At 41.0% G+C, this 15,098-nt stretch overlaps 1 protein-coding gene across 1 annotated transcript in view; it reads right to left on the reverse strand.

Moving 5' to 3' along the window:
* Window positions 1-2,289: 2,289 nt before the first annotated feature.
* The window catches only part of METTL6 (methyltransferase 6, tRNA N3-cytidine), a 17,955-nt gene continuing 5,146 nt past the window's right edge, over window positions 2,290-15,098 (reverse strand). Inside the window, 4 exon segments of the mRNA XM_081073314.1 lie at window positions 2,290-7,321; window positions 8,640-8,781; window positions 13,296-13,309; window positions 13,312-13,465. Of these exon segments, the coding sequence (XP_080929440.1) occupies window positions 7,140-7,321; window positions 8,640-8,781; window positions 13,296-13,309; window positions 13,312-13,465 (492 nt within the window). The 3' untranslated portion in view covers window positions 2,290-7,139.

Below are 15,098 nucleotides of genomic sequence, written 5' to 3' on the forward strand. Positions count from 1 at the left end.
ATAGTTTCAGAGCTAAATTATACTTACCAACTATGTAATTCAATCACTTTATTTTACAGATGGGGAAACTGAGGCCTAGAGAGGCACATGACTTACCCACTAGTAGTGGAAAAGTTAAGATTAGAACCGGAGACGTGCAGGAATCCAATCAGGGACAGAAGATATGTCACCTTAGCATGGCTCCTACAATTCAACAATGCAAGAACAAACAGTGAGTGTGAATGGTGTATAACGCACAGTGTTTATCTGGCATCCAAGACCTTTTATATTCAGACCACTTTTGCGATGTTCACAGTTTTTTTCCATGACCCCAACGGGAAAGCAATGTTATTAAGAAACCAATGATTGGAAGCTTGTGTTGGTTTTTTGTTTTGTGCTCACATTCATACAAACAGTGTGAATGTAAAGTGGTACAGCCTCTGTGGAAAACACTAGTATGGTGGTTCCTCAAAAAATTGAAAATATACTTACCACATGATCCAACAATTCCACTTCTGGTTATAAACCTCAAACTTGAAAGCACTTATTTGCTCTAAGAGACATTTGCACACCCATGTTCATAGCAGCATTATTTACAATAGCTAAAACATGGAAGCAGCCCAAGTGTCCATCAACAGATGAATAGATAAGCAAAATGTGGTCTATACAATGGGATATTATTCAGCTTTAAAAAAGAAGGAAATTCTGATATATGCTACAACATGGAAGCAAAAGGGGGAGAGAGTTTTACCCAGAGCCCATGAACACGCACTCATTTACCATGAATGCATCTGGAGTGCTGCTCCTGTTGCTGCCACCGTTAAATTCATCATTTCTCCCACTGAGCAGAAAGCCAAAGCCTACCTGGTTCATGGTATAAGACCTGCAGAACTGCTGGAGCTCTTACCCTGGCCACCAAGGCTGGACCCTCCCCAGGACCCTACCAGGGCAGAGCCTACAACCACCTACCACAGCTGCTGCAAATGTCACAAACAGAAAAAAAAAAGAAGAAAAAAAGGCTTTTCCTTCCTTCTATCTCCAACCAACCTCATACAATTTGCACTAACAGAACATAACCGGCAAGGAACCAGCTGGCAAGGAAGCTTGGGAAATGTAGCTTCCAGGCTGCAGCCCCTGAGATAGAGGAGAATGGAGAACGGCAGGAATGAGGCTGAGTAGCCGCAGATGATATCCGGGTATAGCTGCCAAGAGGAAGCCGCGAGGCAAGAACACAGCTCCTGACAGTCAAGTCTTGGAATTCAAACTCATCTTACCAAGTAACTATCAGCAGCCCTGAGGTATCACAAATACCATCTAGAGTGGCCCTTTTCTCTGGTCTTCCCATAAAAACTACCTAGGTCAGAGGAGAGTCTCCTCCCTTGGCCTCAGGGGGACAGCCAAAAGTTGCTGAGCACACCATGAAGGAGATCTCTGTGTACTGAAAGTCTTATGTTAAGGCAGAAACAGTCAGCCTGGAAATCAGAGGTCCCATTCCATTCCATACTAGTTAGCTTGGGCTGCCATAATGAAGTGCCACAGACTGGGGAGCTCAAACAACAAACATTTATTTTCTCACAGTTCTGGGGGCTTGAAGTCCAAGATCAAGGTGCCAGAAGTTTGGTTTCTGAGGCCTCTCTTCCTGGCTTGCAGACAGCCACCTTCTTGCTGTCCTCACATAGCCTTTTCTCTGCAGGAAAATCCCTGGTGTCTCTCCTCTTCTTATAAGGCACCAGTCCTGTTGGATTAGGGCCCACCTTTATGACCTCGTTTAGGCTTAATTACCTCTTTAAAGGCCTTATCTTCAAATACAGTCACAGTAGGGGTTAGGGCTACAAAACCTGAATTAAAGGAGTGGGGGTGGGGTGGGAACAGGGGTGGGAGTAGGGCAACACAATTCAGTCACTAAAAGGAGCCAAGTGGATATTTACAGCTCTGAGAATAAACAGAGCCCTGGCTTTTAAGCCTGGGTCAGGAATGTGCTGAGTCATTCCCCCATCCCCTTACCTCCATAATTGTGTGAGCCAATTCCTTATAATAAATCTTCTCTCTCTCCTCTCTCCCTCTCTCTTCATAAATATATATATATATATATATATATATATATATATATATATATTCTGAAGATATTAGAATACTTTTCTTTCTTAATGTAAAAACATATATTCTCATTACAGAAAACATGAAAATTTCAGACAAGTTTAAAGAAGAAAAAGTATCAACTGTAATTGAACAACTCTGAATTATATATTGTAACCATTTTGGATTGGTTCCTTGTGTATTTTAAAAAATATATCATCAACCTGTCCTTTTACAATATTTATTATTAAACACAATTGAAACCATTCTTATGTATAATTCCATATTCTAGCTTTCTTATATTACATTTTATAATGAACATTTATTTATATTAACAATTTTCAAAATAATTTCAATGATTGCACCATATTCTAACACATACTATAATTTATATAATCAATCTCCTGTTTTTTTAAACATCTGAGCTGTTGCCACCTTTTCATTACTCTAAATAGCACTGTGATGAAATCTTTGTATCAACACCTGACTGTTTCCTTAAATTGGATTCCTAACTATGGGATTACTGGATCAAAGTTTATGTACAGATTTATGGATTTGCTATACGATGCCTACTTGTGTACTAGCCCTATGCTGTCCAATATGGTAGCCACGTAGCCACATGTGACTAGTTATATTTAAATTTAAATGTAATTTTAAAATCAGTTCCTCTGTTGCATGGCCACCAGCCTTAGTCCACAACAGCCACACGGGGCTGGTGACTACCATATTGGACAATGCAGACAGAGAATATATCCATCGTTTCAGAAAGTTCTAGAGGACAGTGCTATTTTAGAGAAACCATACTTTTGCACCTCCATAATCAGTCTTGCTACTACTCCTTTATCAGCATTGAATAGTATCATTTTTAAGCCTTATAATTTGATAGACAACAAAGGTAGTCTCAATTTAACTCATAATTATTTCTATTTATAGTTAACATTTTGCCCATTTTTTCAGCAGTTGTATTTCCTCTGAGAATTGTCTCATTTTGCTAGTCTTGGTATTTTTCTTACTGATCTGGACATGCTTGGTAAGATCCTCCAGAGGAGCTATGCGTTATGTTCTCATCTCCACGGCCAAGCCCCAGACCAGAGCACATGACACCTCTGCTGGAAAAATGTGCAAATATCCTTCCAAATGATGGTGACAGTTGCCACACTCAGGTTTTCCGTAGCCTTTCTTCCTCTTTTTCTTTCCTTTTGTGTTCTGTGTGTTTGTGTTTAGCTTCCTGGCTATTTTACTATGGCTTAGTGAAGATATGGCTGGGGCTGTCTCTCTGCCTCTCAGTATGCGCCCCCAGCGTCGTCCTTCCCCAGCCCTCGGTACTCCTGCCAGAAGGACCCCACAGTGCCCTCTGCCTAGCACCTGTTGAACACTACTTAATAAAATGCTCCACATTTGAAAAGGGCAGAAAGGAAAGTTTAAAAAAAAAAAAAAAGCTAATTTTATTTTTAATGGAAATTTGGTTTCAGTAGCAGAGCCTATTTAAGTTTGTATTAAATATTTGCTCCCCAACAGCAAACATGGTCCTGCAAAACACTCTCTTGGTATACATGGTTTATTTCACAATTTTCCTTTCCTTCGTTGACAACTGTGAAACAGGGAACCAAATGCTATCAGTGATAACGATGAATAATGTATGAGGCAAACAAGCATCCACGCTGCAGCCCCTTTTCATGCTTTGCCTTAATCCTGAGAAACAGGAAAAATGAATCCCCAACCATTTAGCGATGAGGGACGTGCAAAGGGATATTTGATTTACCCACAATAAAAAAATTTAGGATTCTTGATTGATGTCCAGCATGTATAATACTTATGTTCCCCAATGTGCCTGGCATGAGGGCTTTGCAGACTCTTTCAGAGCCCATTGCCTAAAAAGGCTGCCTAACTTTACTTGAGAGCAAACTGCCTTCAGTAAGCAAAGTAGATTGAAGGCTGGATGCAATCTCCCTGGCCTTCTTATTCCCACAGTGAGGCCAACATTGATCTTATGAGCTAAAGCTGACCTAGAAAACACATTTGTGAGTATTTTCCTTACTCTTCAATGACAGCAAAAAACGGGACAGGCTAGAATTGAAGTAAAGATGGGGGTTGAAGACAATTGGCATATTTAGCATCTAGCGCCACCTCGTGGCGACACATCCAAATCCTGGGCCCTTTCAAGGATACCAAGATTTAAAAACGACAGCCCTTTTGAAGGAGTTTGGATTTAACGATAATCATGGGAGCGATCATTTTCTTGGAGAATATAAACTAGAAATAACTAGCACTTGACTGGCACTTTGTAGTAAACAAAGCATTCTCACACGATCTCTTTTAATCCTGGCAGCAGCCCTGTGCCGTAGGTAGTAGGATCTCAACTTTAGAGATGTGAAGACTGAGGCTCAGAGAAGCTGAAGATTTGAATTGGGCAAGTCCTGGACTTGAACTTAGATGTTCATATTCCAAATCCTGTAACATATTAATATCATTGTATCTAGTATGTATGTAGTACTATATTGTGCAGTATGTATTAAAAATTCAAAAGAAATACATAGCATAGGGTATATGGCATTGGGTATACTATACACCCAATACCATACATAATATACACTATATAGAGACCACGCTGTAGTACCACAGTACTTATGCTATTTTCTGTAGTACTGCTAACCAGTACTCACTACCTTTCTAAGGTTGGTGTCTGTCTGACAGGCAATATTAGTTGACTCTCTCTAGTCTACAGTTCAACAAATGCTGTTGTTGAGTATTGCTACTAAACCGTGCCCTTGCTTTCCTGGGTCCCTGGACACCCAAATTGTGAGACTCTGCTCCTCTGCTGTCTTAAACTGGGGGTGCAATAACGGAGGTATGCTTAGGGACAATGAACACACGGAAACTGAGACAATGGGGCTACAGCCATGTATTTATAATGCTCGGCTTTTTTGTTTGTTTCTTAATCCAATTCACTGCTCATAGCTAAAACCGTGATGGACTGTGTCACCTCATTCATTTAACTAGAAGTATATTTTACAACCAGTATATTTTAAAGCGGGGTCACTGAGAGGTTACCTTGCTCAGTGTCAGAGGTGGGCATATCGTTAGGCCAGCTTTAAATATTCCAAGTGAAAACTTCTGCAGGCTTTCCTTTATGGGGTAGGAATTTGGGGCCATAACTGCTCCTGTGGCTGAAGACAACTTCAAGTTGTGTTTGGAGGAAACCGTTAGCCTCTTTCACAGATGTTCCCCCAGCCAACTGGCAAAGGGAGACCTTTTCTTTCTGACAAGGCAGGGGTCCTTGTCAGCCTGCTCAGCTTTCTTTAGAGTGTCACTCCCATCTGTCAGGCATATGACCTACTCTGGATCTACCTCCAGGAGATACATTTCTCAGTACACCTGTCCCCATTCCACAAATGAGGAATCTCAGGTTCAAACAGGTAAGTGATGAGGTCACAATTCCAAATGACTTCTGATAAAAAAAGTCCTTCTACATCATACTGCTCCTCATTTTCTACTTCAAATATCCTGTTTGTATCCCGCTCAGCCACTAAAATCCAAGTCACATTGGTCAGAGCTAATAAAGAGGTGAAAGGACTTCTGTGGAGGGGGCATTAGGCAGTTTGGGGGCTAAAGCTGGATGTGGGATTCATTAGGTGAGGGGGCTTAGAGGAAAGAGCCCCGGCCTGGACGTGGGGCGCTCTCCCCACAGACTGCCCTGGGGCAGGGTGTGACTCCTCCTCTCTAAGGCCCGTGAGCAGATATCCTGTAGGTCCATCTTCCCTACAAGTTGAGTTTAAGGAAAATTAAAACACTGCAAAAGACAAAATAGGTCCTATTATCAGTTTTGCTTTCACCTAGTATAGCCATCTTCTAGTCTTCAAAAGAAGGGGATGGAATGTACAATGCAACAGACCGGCAAGAAATAAGGGTTCCTCTTGTTTCCCCCGCTCCACGGGCCCCTCCTATGAAGTCAAGGAGAGATGGCAGGACACCCAGCAAGCACGCTGAGACCCACTGCCTGTCCCTCTTCTCAGCAGGAGCCAGGATTTATTCCAGTTGCATAAAATGGCTATGACTGTTACCCAGCCACCGCCCCACTGCGAAGCCTCCTCCTCAGAAGTGGTTGGGGTTGAAGGGCCCTACACTGCAGCATGTGCACGCCACAAAACGCTTAAGACAAAGGCTCTCATAAACAGCCTTCTGCGAAAAAGGAAACACAAAGGCTTAGAAGATCACGTTTTGTTAGCAGGCCAAAAGAACTTGGATTTTTTTCATGAAGTAAAAGTCATTCTATGGGAATGCTTGGGAAACAGGACAGCAGACCAATTTAAGGATTTTCCCATATTCCATCAAACACCAGCTATGTAATTTCGGCCACGTCAGTCATTTACCTCCTAACCACTACCTCCTATTTCCCAACATGGAGCTGGGACAGTCCATCTGCTATATTCCTGAAGAAACTGCACTGGGCAGATGCAGGGATGTGGTGGCCTTCCCTGCTCTCCCTCGGGGCAGCGTGGCCAGGGACTGGACCAGTTAGAGAGAGTCTCAAGAATTAGGCAGGGAGCCACAGTGGGTTCCTGAGATAGAACAAAAGTGGTATTGGTGGAACACTGGTCTTGAAGAGGCAAATACATGAACTGAAGCAGAGAAACACAGACAAATATGAGACACTGGGAAGAGAGAATAATCTTTCAGGCTAAAAATAGATATGGATGTGTTATTTTAGTCTATTTGGCCTCATTTTTCTACAGGGTTGTCTGACACGCTGCCTGAAGACACACTTACAGATTCACAGAAGTAATGACAAAGATCTCTTTAAGTGCTCCAGGGTCCTTAATGCTTTCCTTCGGGGACTTTTACAGTCGGACAGCATGGCTGTATTATGTTATACCATAAAACTTTCTTTACTTTTCAGGTCTTGCAGTTTTATTTGCTTTTGCGTGTCTATAACACACACACATACTTCACACACTGGCTACTTTTGAATACAAAGATTACATCTAATTTTTAAAAAGTTAAATATAAAAATATACAAAATAAAAAGAGTGATTTTGAAACTTTCCTCTTCAAGGGGAGGCACAGACTGTTCATCTCATGAAAGGTCAGGACTTGTGACCCAGGCTCTTTGTCACATGAGTTGGGTTCTTTGGAGACTTTCGGAATTTGCTCTGAAGGAAAACTCTCGGCACACATAGGCCTTCTTTTTTATTCACCGTCTCACGAAATACATACTCGTTCACCACTTCTTCATAACCTGTGGCTATAAAGAGCTGGGCCAGGAATTCTGTAAGACAAGCACATCAACAGCGCTCAGCATGGGTATCATTACACTGGCTCTGCAGTGGGGTAAGGAGGAAGCCTGGAGGACGGAGGCAGATTTTTGTTTTTAATGAAATGACAATTTCAATGCTAAAATGTAAAGATTTTGTTTTGGAAAGTAACACACTCCTACTTGTCATCATCTTACAACCAAATAGAGACCCCAACTAAAAATGGAATCAGAAATGTTTAAGGACAACCTGGAAAATGCCCACTTTGTCCTATTATAAAGTCCCCCAAACACAAACGCATGAGTAAAAACAAACAAAATTCCAAACGGCTATGTTCATACAAAGTCCGCGTGCTCAATTTGTTTACATCAAGCAAATCATCTATCCGAACATGAAGGAGGAAAATCTGTGACTAGAGTGGGGGAAGAAAAGAACTCCAAATGGTGATGTACCCTCAGGAAAAGTTAACCCAAATAATACGTCACTCACTACACGGTAAGTGAATCGAATGGAACAAATGGCTACATAGCAAAAATACTCTCATTAAGAGAATTATTCTAAAGACTGTGCCTGAAGCACTTTGCAGATATCATTGCATCTTCTCAATTATTTATAATTGGTTTAATCAAATTTCATGGATCAGAAACATTAAAACAAATTTTAAATTTTCACCTGACGTTTTTATTTTACAGTTGTAACAGTAATCAATCATGTTTCGTTTCACTTTAGAATCCAAAACAATATTTCAAGAAACACAAATGTTTGCAAAACAGAGCTTAAGACAGTAATTGTCTTATGGCCCAGGTTATTATTAAGTAGGCTTAAAACTCATGTTCAAAATACCTCAAAGACTGAAATATTTGGTGTTTGAATGTTTTTATCAGAAATGACTTTTTAAGGAACCCACCCCTGTACAGTAAATCTGTGCACTTTTAAACAGATTGAATCACTTTAATAGAAAAATGTTTCTTGCCTTTGTGACTTGGGGAAGTAATCTCAAGACATTATACTGTCCTATTTGCTTTATTTTTGACTGAACAAAGTGAAGATTCTAAGTTGCCCTCCCCCTTTCCAGCACAGTTCCTGGTACGGCATTCACGTGGCATGTCAGAGCCTGTTCATTAACCCAGGCTAACTAGACACTGCCACCAAATGAGCACACCATGGCTAGGGGCTGCATCTCTGTTATTCCAGGTGCTAGGTAAGCGGCATGTGTTCTAGGGTCTTAGGCATGTGTGCTGAGTATAGCCATCCCCCGCCCCAACCAGTATTACAGCGAGAAGGCAATCAAGTAAACAAAATAAAGACAGATGCCATTAATGTTTTACTTACCATCAGTGAAAAAATATGATCTGGTTCCATCTTGTCTAACATAAAAGTTCTCTCCAAGTTTGCTGCCAGCTTTAAACCTAAGCATGGCGTGATCATATAGGCCATAGTCGCGAAACAAGACACTTTTGCCTGGCTTTAATACCTACAAAGCAAAAGCAGGCTGCATATAACTCTGGGGAACCCAGCCAAATCAAGCTTACTATAAAATAAAATCTGATTTAGGGATTAAATTAACTTACACTTATAATAATTATGAAAGGGGGCCAGACTGAAACACCCCTAATGTGAAGGAAAAAGGGCCCGTTAAAGGTATAGTCAGACGATGGAGGGAAACTTCTTTGAGCACTTACAAGAGCATGCTGGAAGGTCCAGTGTCATACCATTAAAATGTTAAAGACGTTAAATGATACACTCTTATCCTCATTAAAGCATGTTCTCCCAGCATTTTATTAGCCATCTCCTAGCACATGACCCTGCAGTCAAATGTCGTTTTGGCTTTTTACTGATTCCGGCTAGGCTTTCCTCATTCTGAGTCTCTGCTCTGGTTTCACTGTGCTACAATTACTCGTATGTATGAATATAGCTGGTCCACCATGCTAACTAACAACTGAGTACAGCTTACCAGGCCTTATCTCATTGGATCTTCATCCAATTCTGGGAGGAAGGAGTACTTATTATCCCCGTGTGAGATGAGGAAATTGACAACAGAAGAGGTACATGATTTACCTACGATCACCCATCAGCTAAGTGGGGGGAGTCAGGACTCACACTTGGGTCAAAAGGCATCATACTGTAGAATGAGAAACGTTTGTTTGCCCCGGGAGGTGGTTGTGGGGAGTGTCATTCCAATTCCATCCACACTACTGACAAGAGGCTCTGAGGGGAGGAGTAACCGAGTCTTCGCCCCACACTGTGCACTGCTTGGGGTGAGGAGAAGGAGACCCTCAGGCCAGGGCAGCTGTGTAGGAACGGGATCAGTATCAGGCCAGGGTGGGAGGCCCCCACGAAAGCCTTTCGGAGAGTTGTGTCACAGAGAAGATGTCTCAAAAATTGGACGGTAAGATCAGTAGGGTGTGGGGATAATTGCCCCTGTTTTACAAAGCACACAGGCGTATACTTTCCAGAATGAAAAGTAAGTGGTATGCATTGTGACACTTGCTTTCTATGTGAAAATTCTTTCAAATTGTGTTAACACTACCAAATAAGACTTCAAAGGGGGCACTAATTTCATTAAATCTTATTCTGACCCACCATATCAATAAGATAATTTTTAAGACATGTGGCATATACTATTATAATAGATTTTTAATGTAGTTTGGTGTATTTTCTCTTTCTCAATAGAATATAAAAGATTGTCCATAATACTTCCAAGCGTGCTAGCAGATTTTCTCATTTACTAAATTCTTATCAATACTAGCATAAATTTTAAATATTGTCAGGCAAGAGCAACTTGGATAAAAATATTCTTACTTTGGTCAGAAATGCTAAGTTTTAAAATCTGAATAACTGAGAAGGGAAAATTCTGAAAAAAATTAACTCATGTGAGGAAGACTTACTCTTCATTTCAGAAGGAAGAAAATGCTACATGGGACAGTGGAGGGAACACTCACTCAGGAATTTGGAAATCTTGATTCATATCCCAGTTCTTCCTTTAACTAGTTGAATGACCTTGAGCAAGCAATTTCATCCCTCTGTATATGTTTTCTTGTCTGTAAAATAATAATTACGATACTAATGCCTCCTTTGATCATGGCAGTGTATAACCAGGTATTTCTCAATGTTAGGTTTTTTTATTCTTCCCACAACTCCAAGAATTGGATAGGTTAGGACTATTCTATCCACTTTACAGTAAGTAGGGCTCAGAATAAAAGTGATTTGCCTGAGGTTTCAAGGCAAGTCGGTGGCATAGGGCAGACCAAAATCAAGGTCTTTCAATGACATCTAATTTTACTTCACCATTATATTCCAAAAACATACCTTTGAGGTTGTCTTTCAGCTTAAAATGATGTGGTTTTAAAATTTCTCTGGTGTAAACATCCTAGAATAATTAGATCTATGTTACAACAGCTTTTGTAATTCTTTTAATATGCTCTAATTAGATAATTATATTATCTGCAAATAGTGAGTTCTGTTTCTTTCTCATCCTTAAATCTTGTCTTCTCATTTTGAGCTGGCTGGGACCTGCAGTATAATGCTGAACAGAAGTATTGGGAGTGGACCCCCTCATCCCCATAAAGTTCCTGATATTCCTTATTCTGTCCTAACTCCTACTCCTCCCAATACCTGAAATCCTTCATCAATGAAATCACTGGTATCCACACCCTTTGGAATGTCCCCTTCATTCCTGTGCTCACAGAAACCTGACTGTCCCCTGATGGCACTGCGTTCCCTGCAACATCTCAAGTCAGGCTGTTTTCTCCCCTCGCCCTCGGACCACCAGGCTTGAAGACAGGCTGGAGTCCTTGCTCCTCACTGCTACTTTCTGTGCATCGTCTTTTCTCCTCCCTAAATCCCTCAGTTCTGAATTTCATGTGAAAAGACTGTATCACCCACTATCACTATTGTTGTCTATTAGTTCCTAAGCCATTACCCTTCATTTCATGATAAACGTATCTTCTGGTTTACTCTCTTATTCTCAATACTACTCCATTCTTAATTCTGCTCAATTTCAATATTCGTGTGAATTATCCTTCCAAATATGTTGGCTTCTTGATGATTTGAGCTGCTCTTCCAAATATCCTGTCCTCCACCCTAAACCACTCACTCCCACGTAATGTCCTAAAGTCTTATTAACACTCAAAAGCATAACCTCTCCATACTCTCCATTGTGGTCACTCTGACCACTCACACCATCTATTCAGCTCTTTCTCTTTAGTTCCCCATCTGTAATAATCCTTCACCCTCACCTAGACCTTCAAATCAGGTGATCCTACCATCTCTTCTCTGATGTCCTCTCTTCCCTCTTTACTCAACTTAAGTGCCATGCCCATTTATTGGTATATGCTGGGTTCTCATCTGCTCAGATACCAGAGGCCAAGAAAGTGAAGGTTAAGGAAAAAAAACTCACAAGCACAGGGCTAAAACCAATGTGGCAACATCTGAATTTTTTAAAAAATACTGTTTTAAATGAGAGTAATTGTTCTCTAACAGGTATCCAGTGTCTTGAAATTTCTACCTCACTACTCTTTTATTAAATTTTCATGTATAGCTCTAAATACACAGAAGCTCTCTTAAACAGTATCTACTTTTTCAACTTGCTGAGCGATCTCCTCTCCCTCTGTACCGCAGACTGACTGCAGCCCATGACTCACTGAACCCGTGAGGCTGACAGGCGTTCTCAATCGTGCACACCTGTACTTCAGGGCTCCCCAGATGAACTCACATGTTTACCATCGGTCACTTGTATTTCCTCCCAAACTTGCTATGTCAGTTGTAGATTTACAATTATATACAAGTATATAAACAAGGCAATACGAATGTGAATAGAAAGCATTTTTATTTCCTAAGAAAAGTACACGGAATACTTTGGAAAGATTTGATAAGATTTGAACAGGCTGCTATTAGTTAGGTGTAGGAGAATCAACTGTGAAAGTCTTGGTAAAAATATAAAAGAATCTTCCCTCATATTACTTTCCAACTACTTTTAAATGTTTGCTTTACTTTTAAAGAAACCTAAACACTATTATATGTGTGGTTCATGTAAGAAAGATGATAAATGGCTCCAAACTCAAAGAAAAAACCTTGACTCTACTTCAAAAGAGTGATAAATGAATATTAATATGTCTTAAGTTATAATAAAATGTTTCAGGTAAGCATTTACTATTTTGTATGATTTCTTGATTTAGCTTTTTTTAAAGTTAATCAACACCATTACCAACTGTTTGTATAGATAAGAGCATCTACTGTAGTTTACAAAGCACCCTCATACATGATACCTCATACTTACACACCTCACAATAACTCTCTGACACTCCCATTTTACAGACAAGGAAACTGAGGCCCAGGGAAGGGTTACTGGCTTGAGTCGCATGATTTACAAGTGAAGTGTTACTTTTGGAGTGATACAGCAACCTCCTGGAGGCCACCGCAGTTTGGGTTCTCCCTATTCTAATAGCAATGATGGCTAACCAGAACGACAACAACGGCTGACTTTTAAAGCACTTACCACGTTCTAGGCATTGTGCTAAACACTTTATACATAGCTCACATAATCTCCCCGAAATCCTAAGACAGAGAAGCTATTAGCTAATAGCTATTAGCTATTAGGTAATGAAACTGAGGCTCAGAGAGGTCAAGGAACTTGCCTAAATAGAGAAGCCAGATTGTGATTCTGGGCACGCTGACTCCTTGCTCTGTGCTCTTTACCACTGAACCAAACTTCCTCTCACTTTACAGCGGCACTCCACAGATCCCAGGTAACTGTAAAACCATCCTTGCTCCAAGGCTGGCCAAGCGCTGAAGAACAGCGACGGCTACCAAACAAATCAAAGTTCAGGGTGGATGTGCTATGATGGAGAATCCCTTTCCACACATGACTACACAGCCTACCTAGTGAGAACGGGGACTCTGTGAATCTAGACACACATGGACCTCAGAGGGAAGGTAAACAAGAGGATTAGGATGTCCAACCCTCAAGTGCAGGCTCCAAATACTAACCTTGTAAATGTTTGTAAGACAAGGTGCATCTTATCAGGGTGAACAGCAGAGAGCACAAATATCAACATGACAACATCCACAGACTCTGGGGGCACATGTTCCAGAAGGTCATCTTTAGTTAGATCACACTGGAATACCTTGCATCTTTCTGTGTCATATAGAGGATTTTGCTAGAGAGGGAAAAACGCAAAAGAATTTTAATGCAACATCCATGTCGATACATTTAGAAAAATACAGCCTCCAAAGAAGATTCTGTTTTCACTTGTGTCCCTTGCACAGAAATTAATGATTAGTTTGTTACTGAGTAAAATTGAGAAATAAGCCATTTGTACATTAAAGCATGTAATATTCAATATTGCTATGAGGGGCACGATTTCATTTTAACAAATCATTTTTAACTGAGGAAAAAACACAGTCTGCCACATATTCAAAACTGAGCATTTTAGAAGCACATATTTCCATGCTTCTAAAAAGATGGAAATCTAACACTGGCATCTGCTTCCTTAACCCTCCTTTGAATTATACACTACAAAACTAAATCCTATGAAAAGTCCCCCCAGCTCCCCCTATTGAAATGCCCCCACAGTTCTGGGTATATTTTTCTACGATGCAGCAAGACAAATAAAATAAGCCTCACTTTTTTTTTTTTTTTTACTACAAGTGTATTCCTGGTACATTTTGGTTAGTGGGTTTCAACACATGTATAAGAGCATTATGAAGCAAAATATTAAACTTTTATTGGATGGGAAGATTCAATATTGAAAAGATGTCAATTCTACCTATCATTGCACTTATAAATTCAGCGCAATCTCACACAACTAGCTTTCCACTTGTGTTAAAGGACAACTGGCTGCCCAACTGAATTAATGAATTCATCAATGAATTCTAGTTTCTGCTCTGAGATGTACACAGGTGAAGAGATGTAGCTCCCATCGTCAAAACCAGAAAAAGCTGGACAGACAGCAAAGTAATGACTTTTTTGTAAACCCATCAAAGAACAGAGGCCAAAGAACCACCATCCAGTCCACTATCTGGAGACAGGTGCCTTCACGGAAAGAGAGGACCCAGGCATTTGCTTACCTGAGGCAGAACCCTCAGGAAAGGATAGAAGTAGCAATCTGACAATTGGTGGAGACTGAGTATAAAGCTCCTGCGGGCTGACGTCACAGGGATGCTCCCAACCTTGCGCAGGGGTTTCCAGCAGGAATAGCACCAGGCTGTCACAGAAAGGATGGTGTTCTTTCTGGTGCTGGACTTTGTCATCTACTTCAAGGGTAAAAAGTTTTATCCTGCAGGGGAAAGGTCATTTGAGGCCTGTAGCCTTAGGGCACTGGTGGAATACCACTGCTACAAGGGAAGGGAAGTTCTCTACCCCGACCTAGTCTTAATCTCTCTGCAGGAAGAATGGCCTCCAGACCACAGAGGAGGACACTGGTGGATATCTCCTACAGCCGAGGGAGAGATGGGACAGAAAAGCACTATTCCTGGAGAGGCAGAAATACTTGTGAAGTCCACACCCCCGAGACACAGGCGGACTATGCAGTTCAAAATCCGAGAATCAGAACATTAGAGAACAATTCCTTCTCCCATACTCTACCCACAAGTCGCCAGTGATAATAGTGGCCTGCAGCTGGAGAAGCTGCCAAGAGAGACTCTTTATGGGGAAGAGCCCAAGGGGAAGATCCAAAGCCAAGGGGAGAGACAAAAACAGTCACCAGAGGAGACTGAAGTCTGTGGTACCCATAGCAACAATAAACCTCACAGCTAACTACAGCAACAACAGACCTCAAACACAGCCCCACT

The sequence above is a fragment of the Rhinolophus hipposideros genome (genome assembly GCF_964194185.1).
Source record: "Rhinolophus hipposideros genome assembly, chromosome: 14".
Classification (NCBI taxonomy): domain Eukaryota; kingdom Metazoa; phylum Chordata; class Mammalia; order Chiroptera; family Rhinolophidae; genus Rhinolophus; species Rhinolophus hipposideros.